Source organism: Aotus nancymaae, unplaced genomic scaffold, assembly GCF_030222135.1.
Source record: "Aotus nancymaae isolate 86718 unplaced genomic scaffold, 86718_ANA_hifiasm-v0.15.2.pri h1tg000059l, whole genome shotgun sequence".
NCBI classification, from domain to species: Eukaryota; Metazoa; Chordata; class Mammalia; order Primates; family Aotidae; genus Aotus; species Aotus nancymaae.
Window position 1 is genome coordinate 1,450,564 of NW_026988473.1, and position 13,564 is coordinate 1,464,127.

At 55.2% G+C, this 13,564-nt stretch overlaps 1 protein-coding gene across 2 annotated transcripts in view; it reads right to left on the reverse strand.

Annotated features, from left to right (window-relative positions):
* Window positions 1-2,182: 2,182 nt before the first annotated feature.
* LRP5 (LDL receptor related protein 5) overlaps window positions 2,183-13,564 on the reverse strand; it is a 136,077-nt gene continuing 124,695 nt past the window's right edge. For both annotated transcript variants that reach the window (XM_064364661.1, XM_012452959.3), the window contains exons 20-23: window positions 12,585-12,821; window positions 11,091-11,230; window positions 5,176-5,273; window positions 2,183-2,557 (exon numbers count right to left, since the gene is read on the reverse strand). In XM_064364661.1, the coding sequence (XP_064220731.1) occupies window positions 2,296-2,557; window positions 5,176-5,273; window positions 11,091-11,230; window positions 12,585-12,821 (737 nt within the window). In that variant the 3' untranslated portion in view covers window positions 2,183-2,295. The remainder of the gene's footprint in view (window positions 2,558-5,175; window positions 5,274-11,090; window positions 11,231-12,584; window positions 12,822-13,564) is intronic.

Consider the following 13,564-nt stretch of genomic DNA (forward strand, 5'->3'; position numbering starts at 1 on the left):
TGATGCTAGCTGGCTGTTTTGCCCATTAGTTAGTGTAAATTTTTCATTGTGTTAATGCTCTTTGCTTTTTGATATATTTTTGGAAAGGCTGATATTGGTTGTTCCTTTATATGTATAGTGCTTCTTTCAGAAGCTCTTGTAAAGCAGGCCTGGTGGTAGTGAAGTCTCTAAGTACTTGTTTGTTCGCAAAAGATTTAATTTTTCCTTCGCTCATAAAGCTTAGTTTGGCTGGATATGAAATTCTGGGTTGAAAGTTCTTTTCTTTAAGGATGTTAAATATTGGTCCCCACTATTTTCTGGCTTGTAGGGTTTCTTCTGAGAGATCTGCTGTAAGTCTGATAGATTTCCCTTTATGGGTAACCTGACCTTTCTCTCTGGCTGCCCTTAGTATTTTCTCCTTCATTTCAACCCTAATAAATCTGGTGATTATGTGCCTTGGGGTTGGTCTTCTTGAAGAATATCTTTGTGGTGTTCTCTGTATTACCTGGAGTTGAATATTACCCTGCCTTGCCAGGTTGGGAAAGTTTTCCTGAATGATATCCTGAAGAGTATTTTCCAACTTGGATTCATTCTCTTCGTCACATTCAGGTACACCTATCAAACGTAAATTAGGTCTTTTCACATAGTCCCATATTTCCTGGAGACTTTGCTCATTCCTTTTCATCCTTTTTTCTCCAATCTTGTCTTCTCGTTTCATTTCACTGAGCTGGTCCTCGACTTCTGATATCCTTTCTTCTGCTTGATCAATTCGACTGTTTAAACTTGTGCATGCTTCGCAAAGTTCTCGTGTTGTGTTTTTCAGCTCCATCAATTCACTTATATTCCTCTCTAAATTGTCCATTCTCGTTAGCATTTCGTCAAACCTTTTTTCAAGGTTCTTAGTTTCTTTGCATTGGGTTAGAACAAATTCTTTTAATTCACAGAAGTTTCTTATCACCCACATTTTGAAACCTGCTTCTGTTATTGGCACACACTCGTTGTCCATTAAGCCTTGTTCCGTTACTGATGAGGAATTGTGATCCCCTGTTGAGGGAGAGGCATTCTGATTTTGAGTATTCTCTGCCTTTTTAGGCTGCTTTCTTCCCTTCATTATATATTTATCCGTCTGTTGTCTTTGTAATCACCGACTTTCTAACTAGGTCTCTGAGCGGACATCCGACTTTTTGATTCCCGGTGCTGAAATCTGAGCAATCCACTGCGCCGGCCAAAACAGCGGTGTTAAGATTGATGGTGCTTAAAGCCCGGGAATCTCCAGACTCTGCACCAAGAACTGCAGCTCTAAGGCGCCAGCAAAACCTCCGTGCCGGCCACAAGAGTCGCTCTGGCGACCTGTGGGGCTCCTCCGCTGGGAATCTCTTGGTCCGTGAGCATCAAATATTCGTCTGAAAGTGTGGCATCCTCTCGTTCTCTGCGCTTTCACTGGGAGCTACGTGCCCGAGCTGCTAGTGATCAGCCATCTTGGATCGATTTTTTAAGGGGTCCCCTTAAAAATCTGCAAGGTCCCCTTCTTAAAAACTACTAAGAATCTGGCCAGGCGCGGTGGCTTATGCGTGTAGTCCCAACACTTTGGGAGGCCAAGGCGGGCAGATCACGAGGTCAGGAGATCAAGACCATCCTGGCTAACATGGTAAAACCCCATCTCTACTAGAAACACAAAAATGTAGCCAGGCGTGGTGTCACACACCTGTAGTCCCAGCTACTTGGGAAGCTGAGGCAGGAGAACCCTTGAACCCAGGGAACAGAAGTTGCAGTGAGCAGAGATCGTGCCTCTGCACCCCAGCCTGGGTGACAGAGAGACGTCTCAAAAAAATTACTAAGAATCTGAGTAAGACAAACAGCACAGCACGATAAAAACCGGGGCCCTTTCTGATGGCACAGGTCACACACACATAAAGCCGGCCCGGCCTGCAGATCAGAGATGCATTCCAGGGGAGATGTCAGCCTCTGCCCGAGGCCCCAGCCCTTCACTGCTGGAGCTGGACGGAAGGATGCCTTGCACCTTGGGAGGACCCTCATGGTGTTCCAGGGGTCTGCATTCGCTCCACAGGGACACGCAACTCAAATGCACACGGGCACAAAAGAATGGCAGTTCTGTTTTAAAAAATTAAGTTTATAAATATTTCTCCACTGTACAAAGTTCTCCCAGCCCTGCCCACCCCCATCACTGTTCACATTTCTCATGTTTTTAAAATCCCAATTATATTTATTTTTTAAAATCATAAAATATATTTTTTTCTTTGTTCATATTTAAAACTATTTACAGGGGCACAGAGAAGCCGGGTGGCCCGGCCGAGGTCAGGATGAGTCCGTGCAGGGGGACGGAGGGGGCGGGAAGAGGTGGAAGTAGCTCCTCTCGGTGGCGGGCGAGGGCGGGCAGCTGTCCTCCGCTGACAGGTACTGGCTGTGGGGCGTGGGTGGGGGCGGGTAGGGGTCTGAGTCCGAGTTCAAATCCAGGTAGTACTTGCTGGCCTTCCAGCGGCTGGCACTGTAGTCGCTGTCACACACGTCGGTGCTGCAGGGCGTCGTCGGGGGCACCATTCCTCGAATGATGTAAGGCCTGGAAGGGACACATGCAGAGGAGTGGGTGCAGGAGGCACATCACCCTGGTGGGCACAGCAGCCCCGGGGCTGTGAATGAGAAAGACCTGTCCACTCTCCGCTCTAGAAGAGGCAGGCCTGACTCTGGACCCACCCTGCTGTGTGGCCTGGGCTCACCACTTACCCTCTCCAGAGAGCCCCACCTCAACAGCCCCACCTCTACCATGGGCATGCCTGTACCTGCCCTGTAGCCTGCCAAGCCTGGGCCCTGGCAAGGCTGCCTCTGAGAACAAGGCCTCCAGAGCCTGCTAGCTGACCTTGGCCCAGAGCCTACTTCGCCTCTCTGAGCTTTAGTTTCTCACTGATAAAAGCGGGGGATGAGTCAGGCACAGTGGCTCATGCCTGTAATCCCAGCACTTTGGGAGGCCGAGGCATGAGGATCACGAGGTCAGGAGTTTGAGACCAACCTGACCAACAAGGTGAAACCCCATCTCTACTAAAAATACAAAAATAAGCCAGATGCAGCGGTGCATGCCTGTAATCCCAGCTATTCGGGAAGCTGAGGCAGGAGAATCGCTTGAACCAGGAGGCAGAGATTGCAGTGAGTTGAGATCACGCATTGCACTCTAGCCTGGGTGACAGAGCAAGACTCCATCTCAAAAAGAAAAAAAAAAAAGGTGATAAAATAGTAAACATTTCAAAAGAGGCTTGTGACAGATACATGAGATTCTGCCTGGAAAGTGCCAGAAACAGTGCCAGTCTAGGGGACTGGACAACTGTTCCCTATAACGTTGCTACTGTAAAGGCTGGCAACTGGTGTGGTCTGGCTGTGTCCCCACCCAGATCTCATCTTGAATTCTACTCCCAGAATTCCCATGTGTTGTGGGAGGGACCCAGTGCAAGCTACTTGAATCATGGGGGCGGTTTCTCCCATACTGTTCTCGTGGGAGTGAATAAGTCTCCAGAGATCTGACAGTTTCAGAAGGAGAAACCTCTGTAGCTTGGTTCTCATCTTCTCTCTTCCCGGCGGCCGTGTAAGATGTGACTTGCTCCTCCTTGCCTCCTACCATGATTGTGAGGCCTCCCGAGCCATGTGGAACTGAGTCCATTAAACCCCTTTCCTTTATAATTACCCAGTCTCGGGTATGTCTTTATTCGCAGCATGAGAACAGACTAACATGGCAACCAAGGGGCCTGGAATGCTCCCTTCCTGAGTTCAAGCAACCTGACTCGGGAGATGTCTCCTGTCCTCCTAGAGGCCGCCTGCACCCAACTGGGGCCCAGCAACCCTGCATGCTGCTATGTGAGTCCAGGATGGGAACCGTGGTGTGTTTGGGAGCCCCAGTCCTGTCACAGTGGGGCTTGTGACGGGTGGGAAGGTAACACCGGGTGTTGAGAAACGTGCAGCAGGATACTCCTCTTGGGGCCCAGCTGCTGCGAGGTCAGACACGGAGGGAAGATGTCTCCGCCGTGGAGCAGGACAGCATGAGCAAAGGCGGGAGGTGGGATGGGGCCTGGTGAGACTGGCCTACCTGGTGTGGATGTGCCAGTTCTGGAGACAGTGTTCTGTGAGGCTGCTGGGACAGACTGTGACAGTCTGACATACTACGATGGCATCAGGGAGCCATTGCAGCTCCTTGAGCAGGGAGGTGGCCAGACCCAGAGGGGGATGGAAATGGGGGCTGCAGTTCCAGCTCCCCAGCCAGGCCTGGGAGTTCATAGAAATGACCACTAGGTGGCAGGCGGCACCACACTCAGGAGGCCCTGAGGCTCCACGGCCCCAAGCAATAAGGATGCATGGTCCGGAGGTGGCCTGGCCCAGGCCCACCCCATCCCACTCCATCACCCCTGGGGGTGGGGCCCAGTGCAGCTGGCAGGTGGGCCATGTTGGCTGGCACCAGTGGGTTAAAGGTCAGGAGGCTCACCCTGCCCCTCCCAGGCTCTCATTCAGCTCCTGCAGAGACCAGTGCACCTGGGTCCCACTTCTCCATACGCTCAGGTGCCCCTCCCCATCCAGGGAGGTGGGGCCTGTGACCCCAGCATGGGCAGCTCGGGGACTGGTGTCCAGCTGAGCAGCCCCGTGGGTTTCCCGGGCTCAAACAGGCCACTATGGCAAGTGAGCCACCTGGACCGTCCTGGTGATGTCACACGACTGGGGGTCTATGGTGGGTGCTGCAGCAGCCTTCACAGACTTGTCCCATCATAAGAAGACCAAGCCACTGAGGGGCCATCTTGATGGCCAGAGTCCCACACCTGGACTCAACACACAGTCTGACCCTGGAGCCCAAGCCCTTGGCCCCTGTGCCTCGGCCTCCCTGCAGTGGGAAGTCGGGTGGGGTGGGAATGCCCCTGTGGCATCGTTCAGGGCCCACGGTGCCACAGGCATGTCCCAGCTCCCCACAGGTGCATCCTGAAGCGCAGCTCAGAATGTGGGGTTCTGTGGGGTTCTGAACCAAACATGCAGGCCCTGCTGGGTTGGCTGGGGAGGCAGCCTACTGTGACTGGCAGAGCAGAGGGAGGCGGGGCTGGGCCTGGCACCTGCCCATGAACCCGTCACCAGTGGCATGGGGACACGGCACCCCCACCACAGGCTGGCGGGAACCCAGGAGCCATGGAAGGCTGTGGGGGGACGTCCTACCTGTACGGTCTCGCAGTGGCCGGAATGTTTGAAGAGTAGAACATGTCCATGTTGTACAGCGAGGGGTCCGTGGCCGGGGAGGGTGGTGGGTTCAGGATCTGAGGACAGCCAAGCCAGGGTGACCCCGGGCTCTCCCTCCTCCTTCCTCCTCTCCTCCCCTCCCTCTCTCCTTCCCTTCTCCCCTCCTTCCCTCCCCTTCCTTTCTTGCTTCCTTTCCTGCCTCCCTCCTTCCTTCTTTTCTTCCTTCCCACACCCCTCAGGCTTTTCTTGCAGGGAGGACGTCTGGTCCCCCCGCTTCCTGGGACCCCTTTCTCTGGCCAGTTGGCGAATCTTGGGGACAGGAGGGGCAGTAGCAGCAGTCACCTGCCCCAAAGGTCATCTTGATCAGAGGCAAAGGAAACCCAGGCACTTTTGGCCCCAGATGCCTGCACCACTCCTGAGTACCTGCCTTGTGACCAGATGCTGAGCTGTGAAGGCAGAGATGGGACTTCAGCCAGCCCCTTTGTGGCCAGCCCCCCAGCAGTGGGAGATGTCCCCACAGGCCCTGAGTGTCCCCCACACCAGTGAGCACCTCACCAGGCTCCTCAGGGACCTTCCCAGGAACTGTCCTTCTGACCCTTCCTCCTGCACCTCCTCCCTCCATCGCGCACACTCCCGCTCCTGCAGTCACACCCTTGTTCCAAACACTTGAGGGCTCCATGTCCCTGCTGAAGCCGTGACCCATGAACAGAGGTCGCCACGCTGAGGGAGGGGCCACGGCCCCACTCCAGACACAGGCATGCCTTTCACAAGGGCCTGCACTGACACTAGCCCCAAAGCCGGGATAGTAGACAAATCCACCATGCGAACTCACCCTCCGGGGCTGGGCAGCACACAACCAGCCCTACAAAGGGATGAAGGGAGCAGGGGACCTGGGCCCGGACACCCACACAGGTCTGCACCTTCCAGCAAGTGCCGCTGACGGCACCCCAACCCAACATGCAGCTTCCCAAAGGGCGTGGGGCTTAGGTGGGTCTCCCGAGGCCATCCTGGAAAGCATATGGCCTACGAGTAATGGGAACGGAGCTGTCAATTATGCTCCGAGGGACTCAGTTCTCCCGGGCCCCCAGTGTGGTACGAGGGCACAGCCTTTCACGCCAGACACACCTGGGTGAAGTCCTGTTTTACCACCTTCCGGCTGCAGCAGGATCCCTGGGGAGGGACTTCACCTGTCTCAGCCTCAGTTTCTTCATCTTTAAAACAGGCTCGACCCAGCACTTTGGGAAGCCGAGGTGGGTGGATCACTTGAGGCCAGGAGTTTGAGACCAGCCTGGCCAACATGGTGAAATCTCGTCTCTACTAAAAATACAAAAATTAGCCGGGCGTGGTGGCAGGCACCCGTAATCCCAGCTACATGAGAGTCTGAGGTGGGAGAATCCCTTGAACCTAGGAGGCGGAGGCTGCAGTGAGTTGAGATTCCACCACTGCACTCCAGCCTGGGCGACAGATCAGGACTCTGTCTTAAAAACAAATAAATAAAAATAAAATAATAGAATAAAGTAATGAAATGGGCTTGCGAAGGCCTGCTTCCTGGGGCTATCCTGATGGCTGGCAGGTAGCCTATGGGGAGTGCCCAGGCCCTTCCCCTGCCCTTTAGGAAGCAGCACTGGGCCCTGTTCTTTCTGGGGAGGGTCCTCCTTGGTCCAGAGAGCCAGCCTAGGGATTCCTCAGGATTTAACCCCAACATCAGGAGGGTGCAAGACTGGGGGCGTTTCAGGGGGTGTTTCAAAGAAGAAACCAGATAGGGAGGCAGCAGAAAGGGCTTCCTGCAGCTGCCCATGCCCCAGCCTATGGGGTCTGTTTCCACCTCGTCCCATGAACTTAACCAGACCTGGTTTGTTTCCTGCATCCCAAGGCAAAGGTGAGATTCTGTCCAAATCTGCACTGGCAGACTTCTGGCAAGATCCGCCAGAACAGCGCCTCGGCAGCGTCTCGGACGTCCAGGGACCCCGGCCGTGCCCTCTTCGACGAGGACTGGATCTCGGCCCAGGTGGGGTGTGGGGAGGCTCCACCTCAGCCCATCTGCTATTCCTGCGTTTTTTGTTTTTTTTTTGAGATAGAGTCTCTCTCTGTCGCCCAGGCTGGAGTGCAATGGCATCATCTCAGCTCACTACAACCTCTGGGATTACAGGCATGCGCCACCATGCCCAGCTAATTTTTGTGTTTTTAGTAGAGACGGGGTTTCATCATGTTGGCCAGGCTGGTCTCGAACTCCTGACCTCATGATCTACCCGCCTTGGCCTACCAAAGTGCTGGGATTACAGGCATGAGCCAGTGTGGCCCTCTGCTGAAAAAAGATGGACTGTCCCCTTCAGAGGGCCACTTGGCAAGAGCGGTTAAAATGGCCAAGGCTCCACTACAGCAGGAGAGGGGATCCTGATGTCCTCCAGTGGCAGCCCAGCCACGCCCAGCCACACCTGACATGGAGCGCTGTTCAGCCACCAAGAATGTGACAGCTCTGCCCTCAAAGCAGAACAAACTTCAGGGTGCGGGGGAAGTAGAGGAGAAGGTGGTTGTGAGCTGGCCAGCCTGGCCCCACTGCCTACCGACCCGACGACTCAGGCCAGTGGATAACGCTTAGTTCTTCGGTCTCCTTGCTGCAAAATGAGGAAAACGGCAGCACCACCAGGAGATGAGTTAAGGCAGAGTTCTAGGCAGGGTGCACACGGCAGCCAGGAGCCCCTGAAATACTCAGAACACCAGCCTTTTTTTTTTTTTTTGAGACGAGTCGTTCTCTATTGCCAAGCTGGAGTGCAGTGGCGCAATCCTGGCTCACTGCAACCTCCGCCTCCCAGTTTCAAGCGATTCTCCTGTCTCAGCCTCCCAAGTAGCTGGGACTACAGGCGTGCGCCACCATGCCCAGCTAATTTTTTCTTTTTTCCTTTTTTAAGTAGAGAAAGGTTTCACCATGTTGGCCAGGATAGTCTCCATCTCCTGACCTCATGATCCGCCCTCCCAGAGCCTCCCAAAGTGCTGGGATTACCAGTGTGAGCCACCATGCCCAGCATAACACCAGCCTTTATATGTCGTTAGTAGCAAAAGCCAAGGCTCAGTGCTGACTCTTCAGATGCTGTCTCTCGGGCTTACGAAAACACGTATGTCAGCCAGGCACAGTGGCTCACGCCTGTAATCCTAACATTTTGGGAGGCTGAGACAGGAGGATCACTTTAGCTTAAGAGTTCAAGACCAGCCTAGGCAATATAGTGAGACCTCGTCTCTACAAAAAAATTTAGAGTAGCCTAGCATGGTGGGGCACACCCGCAGTCCCAACTACCTGTGGGGCTGAGGCAGGAGAATCGCTTGAACCCAGGAGTTTTGAGGGTGCAGTGAGCTGAGATTGTGCCACTGTGCTCCCACTGGGTAAAAGAGGGGACCATGTCTCAAAAACAAACAAAAAACACCTATGTCCATCCGAGTAAGGTCAGAAGATCGTATCCGCGTCTTGCTTATGACAGGCACGGAAGTCATGCAGGATGGCAGCACGGTGGTAAACCAGGCGGAGGGTAAATGGGTCTGTGCTACTTCTCACAGCTGCACATAAATCTACAATTATCTTTTTGCGGGAAAACAAAGTCCATGATCTTGTGTGCTTGCATATGCACAGATTACTCCTGGGGGGACGTACAGAAACACACCATAGGAGGTCGTGCCTCCTGGGGCGTCTTGCTTGGGGTCATGGGGGCGGGGGTCCCTCTGGACTGCAGGCTCTTCTATACCACTTGAATTTTGTGCCATGAACATATATTTAACAGATGCAAAATAACTTTGCTAATTTTTTTTTTTTGAGACATAGAATCAAGTTCTGTAGCCAGGCTGGAGTGCAGTGGCACTATCTAGGCTCACTGTAACCTCTGCCTCCTGGGTTCAAGCAATTCTTCTGCCTCCGCCTCCCGAGTAGCTGGGATTACAGGCACCCGCCACCACACTTGGCTAATTCTTGTGTTTTTAGCAGAGATGGGGTTTCACCAAGTTGACCAGGACACAATCTCTTGACCTTGTGATCTGCCCACTTCAGCCTCCCAAAGTGCTGGGATTCCAGGCATAAGCCACCACGCCCAGCCTAACTTTGCTAATTTAAAAATAGCTGGCTTCATGCAGAGTTTCTTTTACAGGTAGGAAAATGTTCTAAAATTAACCGTGGTGAGGGTTGCACACATCTGTGAATATCCTGAAACCCCCTGAATCATACACTTTTTGAAGTGGGTGAGTTGTATGGTTAAACAATCAAGTGATTTAAAAAAATAGCTGGCGGGTCAGTGCCATCTCTTATTGCCTGATAAGCTCCTCCCAGCTCCCAAGGGAGAACAGGAAAGGAGAATTCCATTTCCTGAGCCTCCTGCTGTGTGCACGGCCGAGCTTGGCTTTCTGGCGCCCCTGGCTGGTTAGGTGGTGCTGCAGCAGCAGGAGTGGCCGAGCTCGGCTTTCTGGCGCCCCTGGCTGGTTAGGTGGTGCTGCAGCAGCAGGAGTGGCCAAGCTCTGGCACCCCTGGCTGGTTAGGTGGTGCTGCAGCAGCAGGAGTGGCCAAGCTCTGGCACCCCTGGCTGGTTAGGTAGTGCTGCTGCAGCAGCAGGAGCGGAGAAGTTTCAACTCTCGGCTTCTGGCTCCCAGCTCCCTTTGTCCCCAAACACAGCCAGGCCCTGGAGCCTCCAGAAGACTCAGTTCCTGTCCAAGAAACCAAGGGTAACCGTCTTCGGCTCCTTCCTTCCCAGGGCCCACCACGGTCAGGTGCAATAAGAAGACAACACCCAGGCCAGGTCCTGTGGCTCACGCCTGTAATCCCAACACCTTGGGAGGCTGAGGCGCGAGGATCGCTGGAGGCCAGTAATTTGAGACCAGCCTGGGCAACAGAGTGAAACTTTATCTCTGCAAAAAATGTCAACATTAGCTGGGCATGGGGACGCATGCGCGCAGTCCTAGCTACCTGAGGGCTAAGATGGGAGGATCGCTTGAGCCTAGGCCGAGATGTGAGTGAGCCACGATGGCGCCACTGCACTCCAGCCTGAGTAACAGAGCGAGACCCTGTCTCAAAAAAAACAAGAAAGAAACAAAGAAGAGAAGACCCCATATGTGAGGGACACTCAGAAGGGCAGGAAGAACCAGCCCTGGCGAGGTGGGGCGCCCTGGCGAGATGGGGTGCACTGGCAAGATGGGGAAACCTGGCGAGGCCCCAAAGGAAGCGGAGCGGGCTGGCTTTACCTTAGGGGCAAACAGCTGCAGGAACTGGATTGTGGAAGAAATGAAAAGTGTTCAAAGCATGTCAACACACAGGGGTTCACATCCAGGCACCAAGCTTGCCTTGGCACCCTGGGGCTGTGCTCAGAAACGGGCGTTCTCCCCAGTTTATCCTCTTCACACTCACTTCACTCGGAGGGTGTGGATCAGCGAGAGCCAGCCCCTCAGCCTACTGAGAGCTCCAGGAAGGATTTTAGCCACGAAAATCACCGTGTGTGTCTGTCCTATACAAAACCATCCAGCTGTTTTCCTAGCTGGGAGAACAGGGAGTCTGTGGCGGGCACGCTGAGGGGAAGCTCACAGAGGGCACACGGGCCTGGTGCAGGCGGCCATCACTGGGCTGGCCGTGTGCAACAGGCGGCCACCTGGATGCTGACGTGGCCCCACAGCCATTCTAGGAGGTGGATTTGGGTGAGATTTCAGCTCTTTATATTTTTGTGTGGTTTTCAGAGTATCCACAGACAACAATGTCATTAAAGAAGAAAGCAGAATGTTTGTGGAGAGGGAAGAAAGCATGCATGCCTCAGAGGCGGCGGGAGGCAGCCCCCAAGAACCCGAGAAGCCTCTTCTGGCCGGCACTGACGGCGGGAGGGGCCACAGACACATCCCGCCCCGCCCCGCCCCTCCCCAGCCCCACCACTCACCGGTGGGTACAGCGTGGCCTTCGTGCTGGATGAGCTGCTGGACGAGGCCCCTGTGACGTGGTTCCGGTCGTAGAGGGGCACCCCGCCCCGGCCCCCCATCAGGCTCACAGAGCTCATCATGGACTTTCCACATGCGATGCCTTGCAGGGAAGGGACGGGGAGTCAGGTGGCTTCGAGGCTCAGCTGAGCCACCCCACAGACACAGGGCAGTCCCCTCGGCTCCCACTACCCATGAGACCTAGACCAGGTCAGTGTGTCCTGTCGAAGATGTGCCCCCTCCCTCTGCTGCAGGCCTCTCTGGCCACTGCCAGGGTGAGCTCTCCAGGATTCATCTGCGAAACGAGAGACACATGATACCTCCCCCAAGGGGCCTGTAGCTGGGGCAGGGAACAGACAGGGCCCCGTTCTCTGAGGGCTGTTGTGACCATGATGGTGTCACCACTGCAGGCTTCCAGGAGCTTTTTTATTTTGAGACAGAGTCTGGCTCTGTCGCCAGGCTGGCGTGTAGTAATGCAATCTCAGTACTGCAACCTCTGCCTCCCAGGTTCAAGCGATTCTCCTGCCTCAGCCTCCTGAGTAGCTGGGACTACAGGTGCCCACCACCACGCCCAGCTAATTTTTGTATTTTTACTAGAGACGGGGTTTCACTACGTTGGCCAGGATGGTCTCGATCTCTTGACCTCATGATTCGCCTGCTTTGGCCTCCCAAAATGCTGGGATTACAGGCATGAGCCACCGCGCCCGGCTCCAAGAGCTCTTGAGAAGCCTGATAACCCTGCTCCCCAGAGAGAAGCAGGTCACATCTACACCTGCCATCCAACGGTCTCCCAATGAGGCTGGCTTGGGGTGGCAGCAGGATAGAACAGGGGAGAGGGAACTCAGGGCTGGGTGGGCAGAGGCAGTCCTTAAGGTGGCTGGAGCCGTGCAGGCACCTGCAGACCTCACAGGGACTCTACCTTCTTAGACATACCACGGTCACCCATATGATACAAACCAGCGTGGTGCAGCTCTGCGGTGCGGCCACCCCGCCATCTACAAACACAGCCTGCCTTCCTGGTGCCTGGGCCACATAGGAACTATAACCATGCTCAGCCACAAGTTCCAGCCACATTCAGGACAAAGCTGCTTATGGTACAGAGTGGCTCCTTCAGCTCTAGAGAGCGCCCAGCTGCCCCACATTCATTTCTAGAGGACATGAGGATTTGTGGACAACGCAGCACATGTCCCACTAGAATACTGAAGGTCAAGTCTAAGGAGTTTCCCCCACACCTACAGTGCCAAAGGGTGGGTTGCTGCAGCCATGCAGGCCTCTGTGTTGAAGGATTCTGCTGACAAGTACAGGCTCAGCAGGAAAGCCTGAATGCCATGATCGATTAGCGACGTCTGCCACACGCACAAGAGGGCCCAAGGTAGCGTGTCCCTGATCCACTCCCCAAAGCTGGCCAGACTGCTCTCCCGCCTCCTCTGGGTCTTTTCATACCTCAGGCTCCTTACCTGTAAAGGGGCCATGCTGGGAACCACCCGGGGCTATGAAATTGAGGGGCACGTGCGGTGTCCCGCTGACATACTCGTGTGGGAAGGGCCCGTTGGCCCCCGTGTAGCGCTGGCACACCACACGCTGGCACACAAAGTAGATGCCACCCATGACAAAGAGGGAGAGGATGATGCCGATGACAGGCCCGACGGCACTGCTGTGGGCTCCAGTGTCGTCTGAGGGCGGCTTGTTGATTTCTGCCAGAGACAGAAAGAGGTGGCCGACATTATGCACCCTGAAGGGGCTGGCTCTGCCACTGGTGGAGGGTGTGGAGAAAGCAGGGGTGCTGGGAGGCTAGGCCTGGGGATCCTGGACCTCAGGGCAACACGGCCTTTCAGCCTGCACAGCCGCCGCCCTCCCCATCTCCCCGCCAACTCCGACCCCAGCCCCTGTCCAACTCCCCACAGCCCTCAACACATCCCTACCAAGGCAACCTGGTATTCGCTCCTTCACCAGGGCCCTCAGTGGTGGCGGAAGGGAGTGCGCCCTGGCCAGCCCAGGTGATGCTGGTGAAAGTGCAAAGCCAGGCGGCCCCTGGTGCTACCCCCCAGGCCACAGGAGGCACAGGCTCTGCTGGGCGGGCTCCTTGTGCCCCCCCCCACTCTCAAGGCTGCCCTGGAGGACGTTTCCAGGCTCCAGACTCGGCTTTGGCAAAAGCCACATTCACTCTCCCACAAGGTCGGCCCAGCGATCCTGAGGGCGTCCGTGATGTCAGAGGAATGGGAGGAAGCGTGCGGGCTCCAAGCGAGGCCTGGCTGCGCACCAACAGCGCCCCCACAGCAGGGGCCCACAGCCATGCTGGAGGCCTGGGCACAGGCCTGTCAGACTGGGAACCTACCCAGCAGAGGAGGTGACCCTTGGTGACCCCCACTGCTGCCTTCAGGCCCCAAGCCTGACCTGGCATGAAGGTGCCAGAGCACACAGGGAGTCCCTTGAGGAA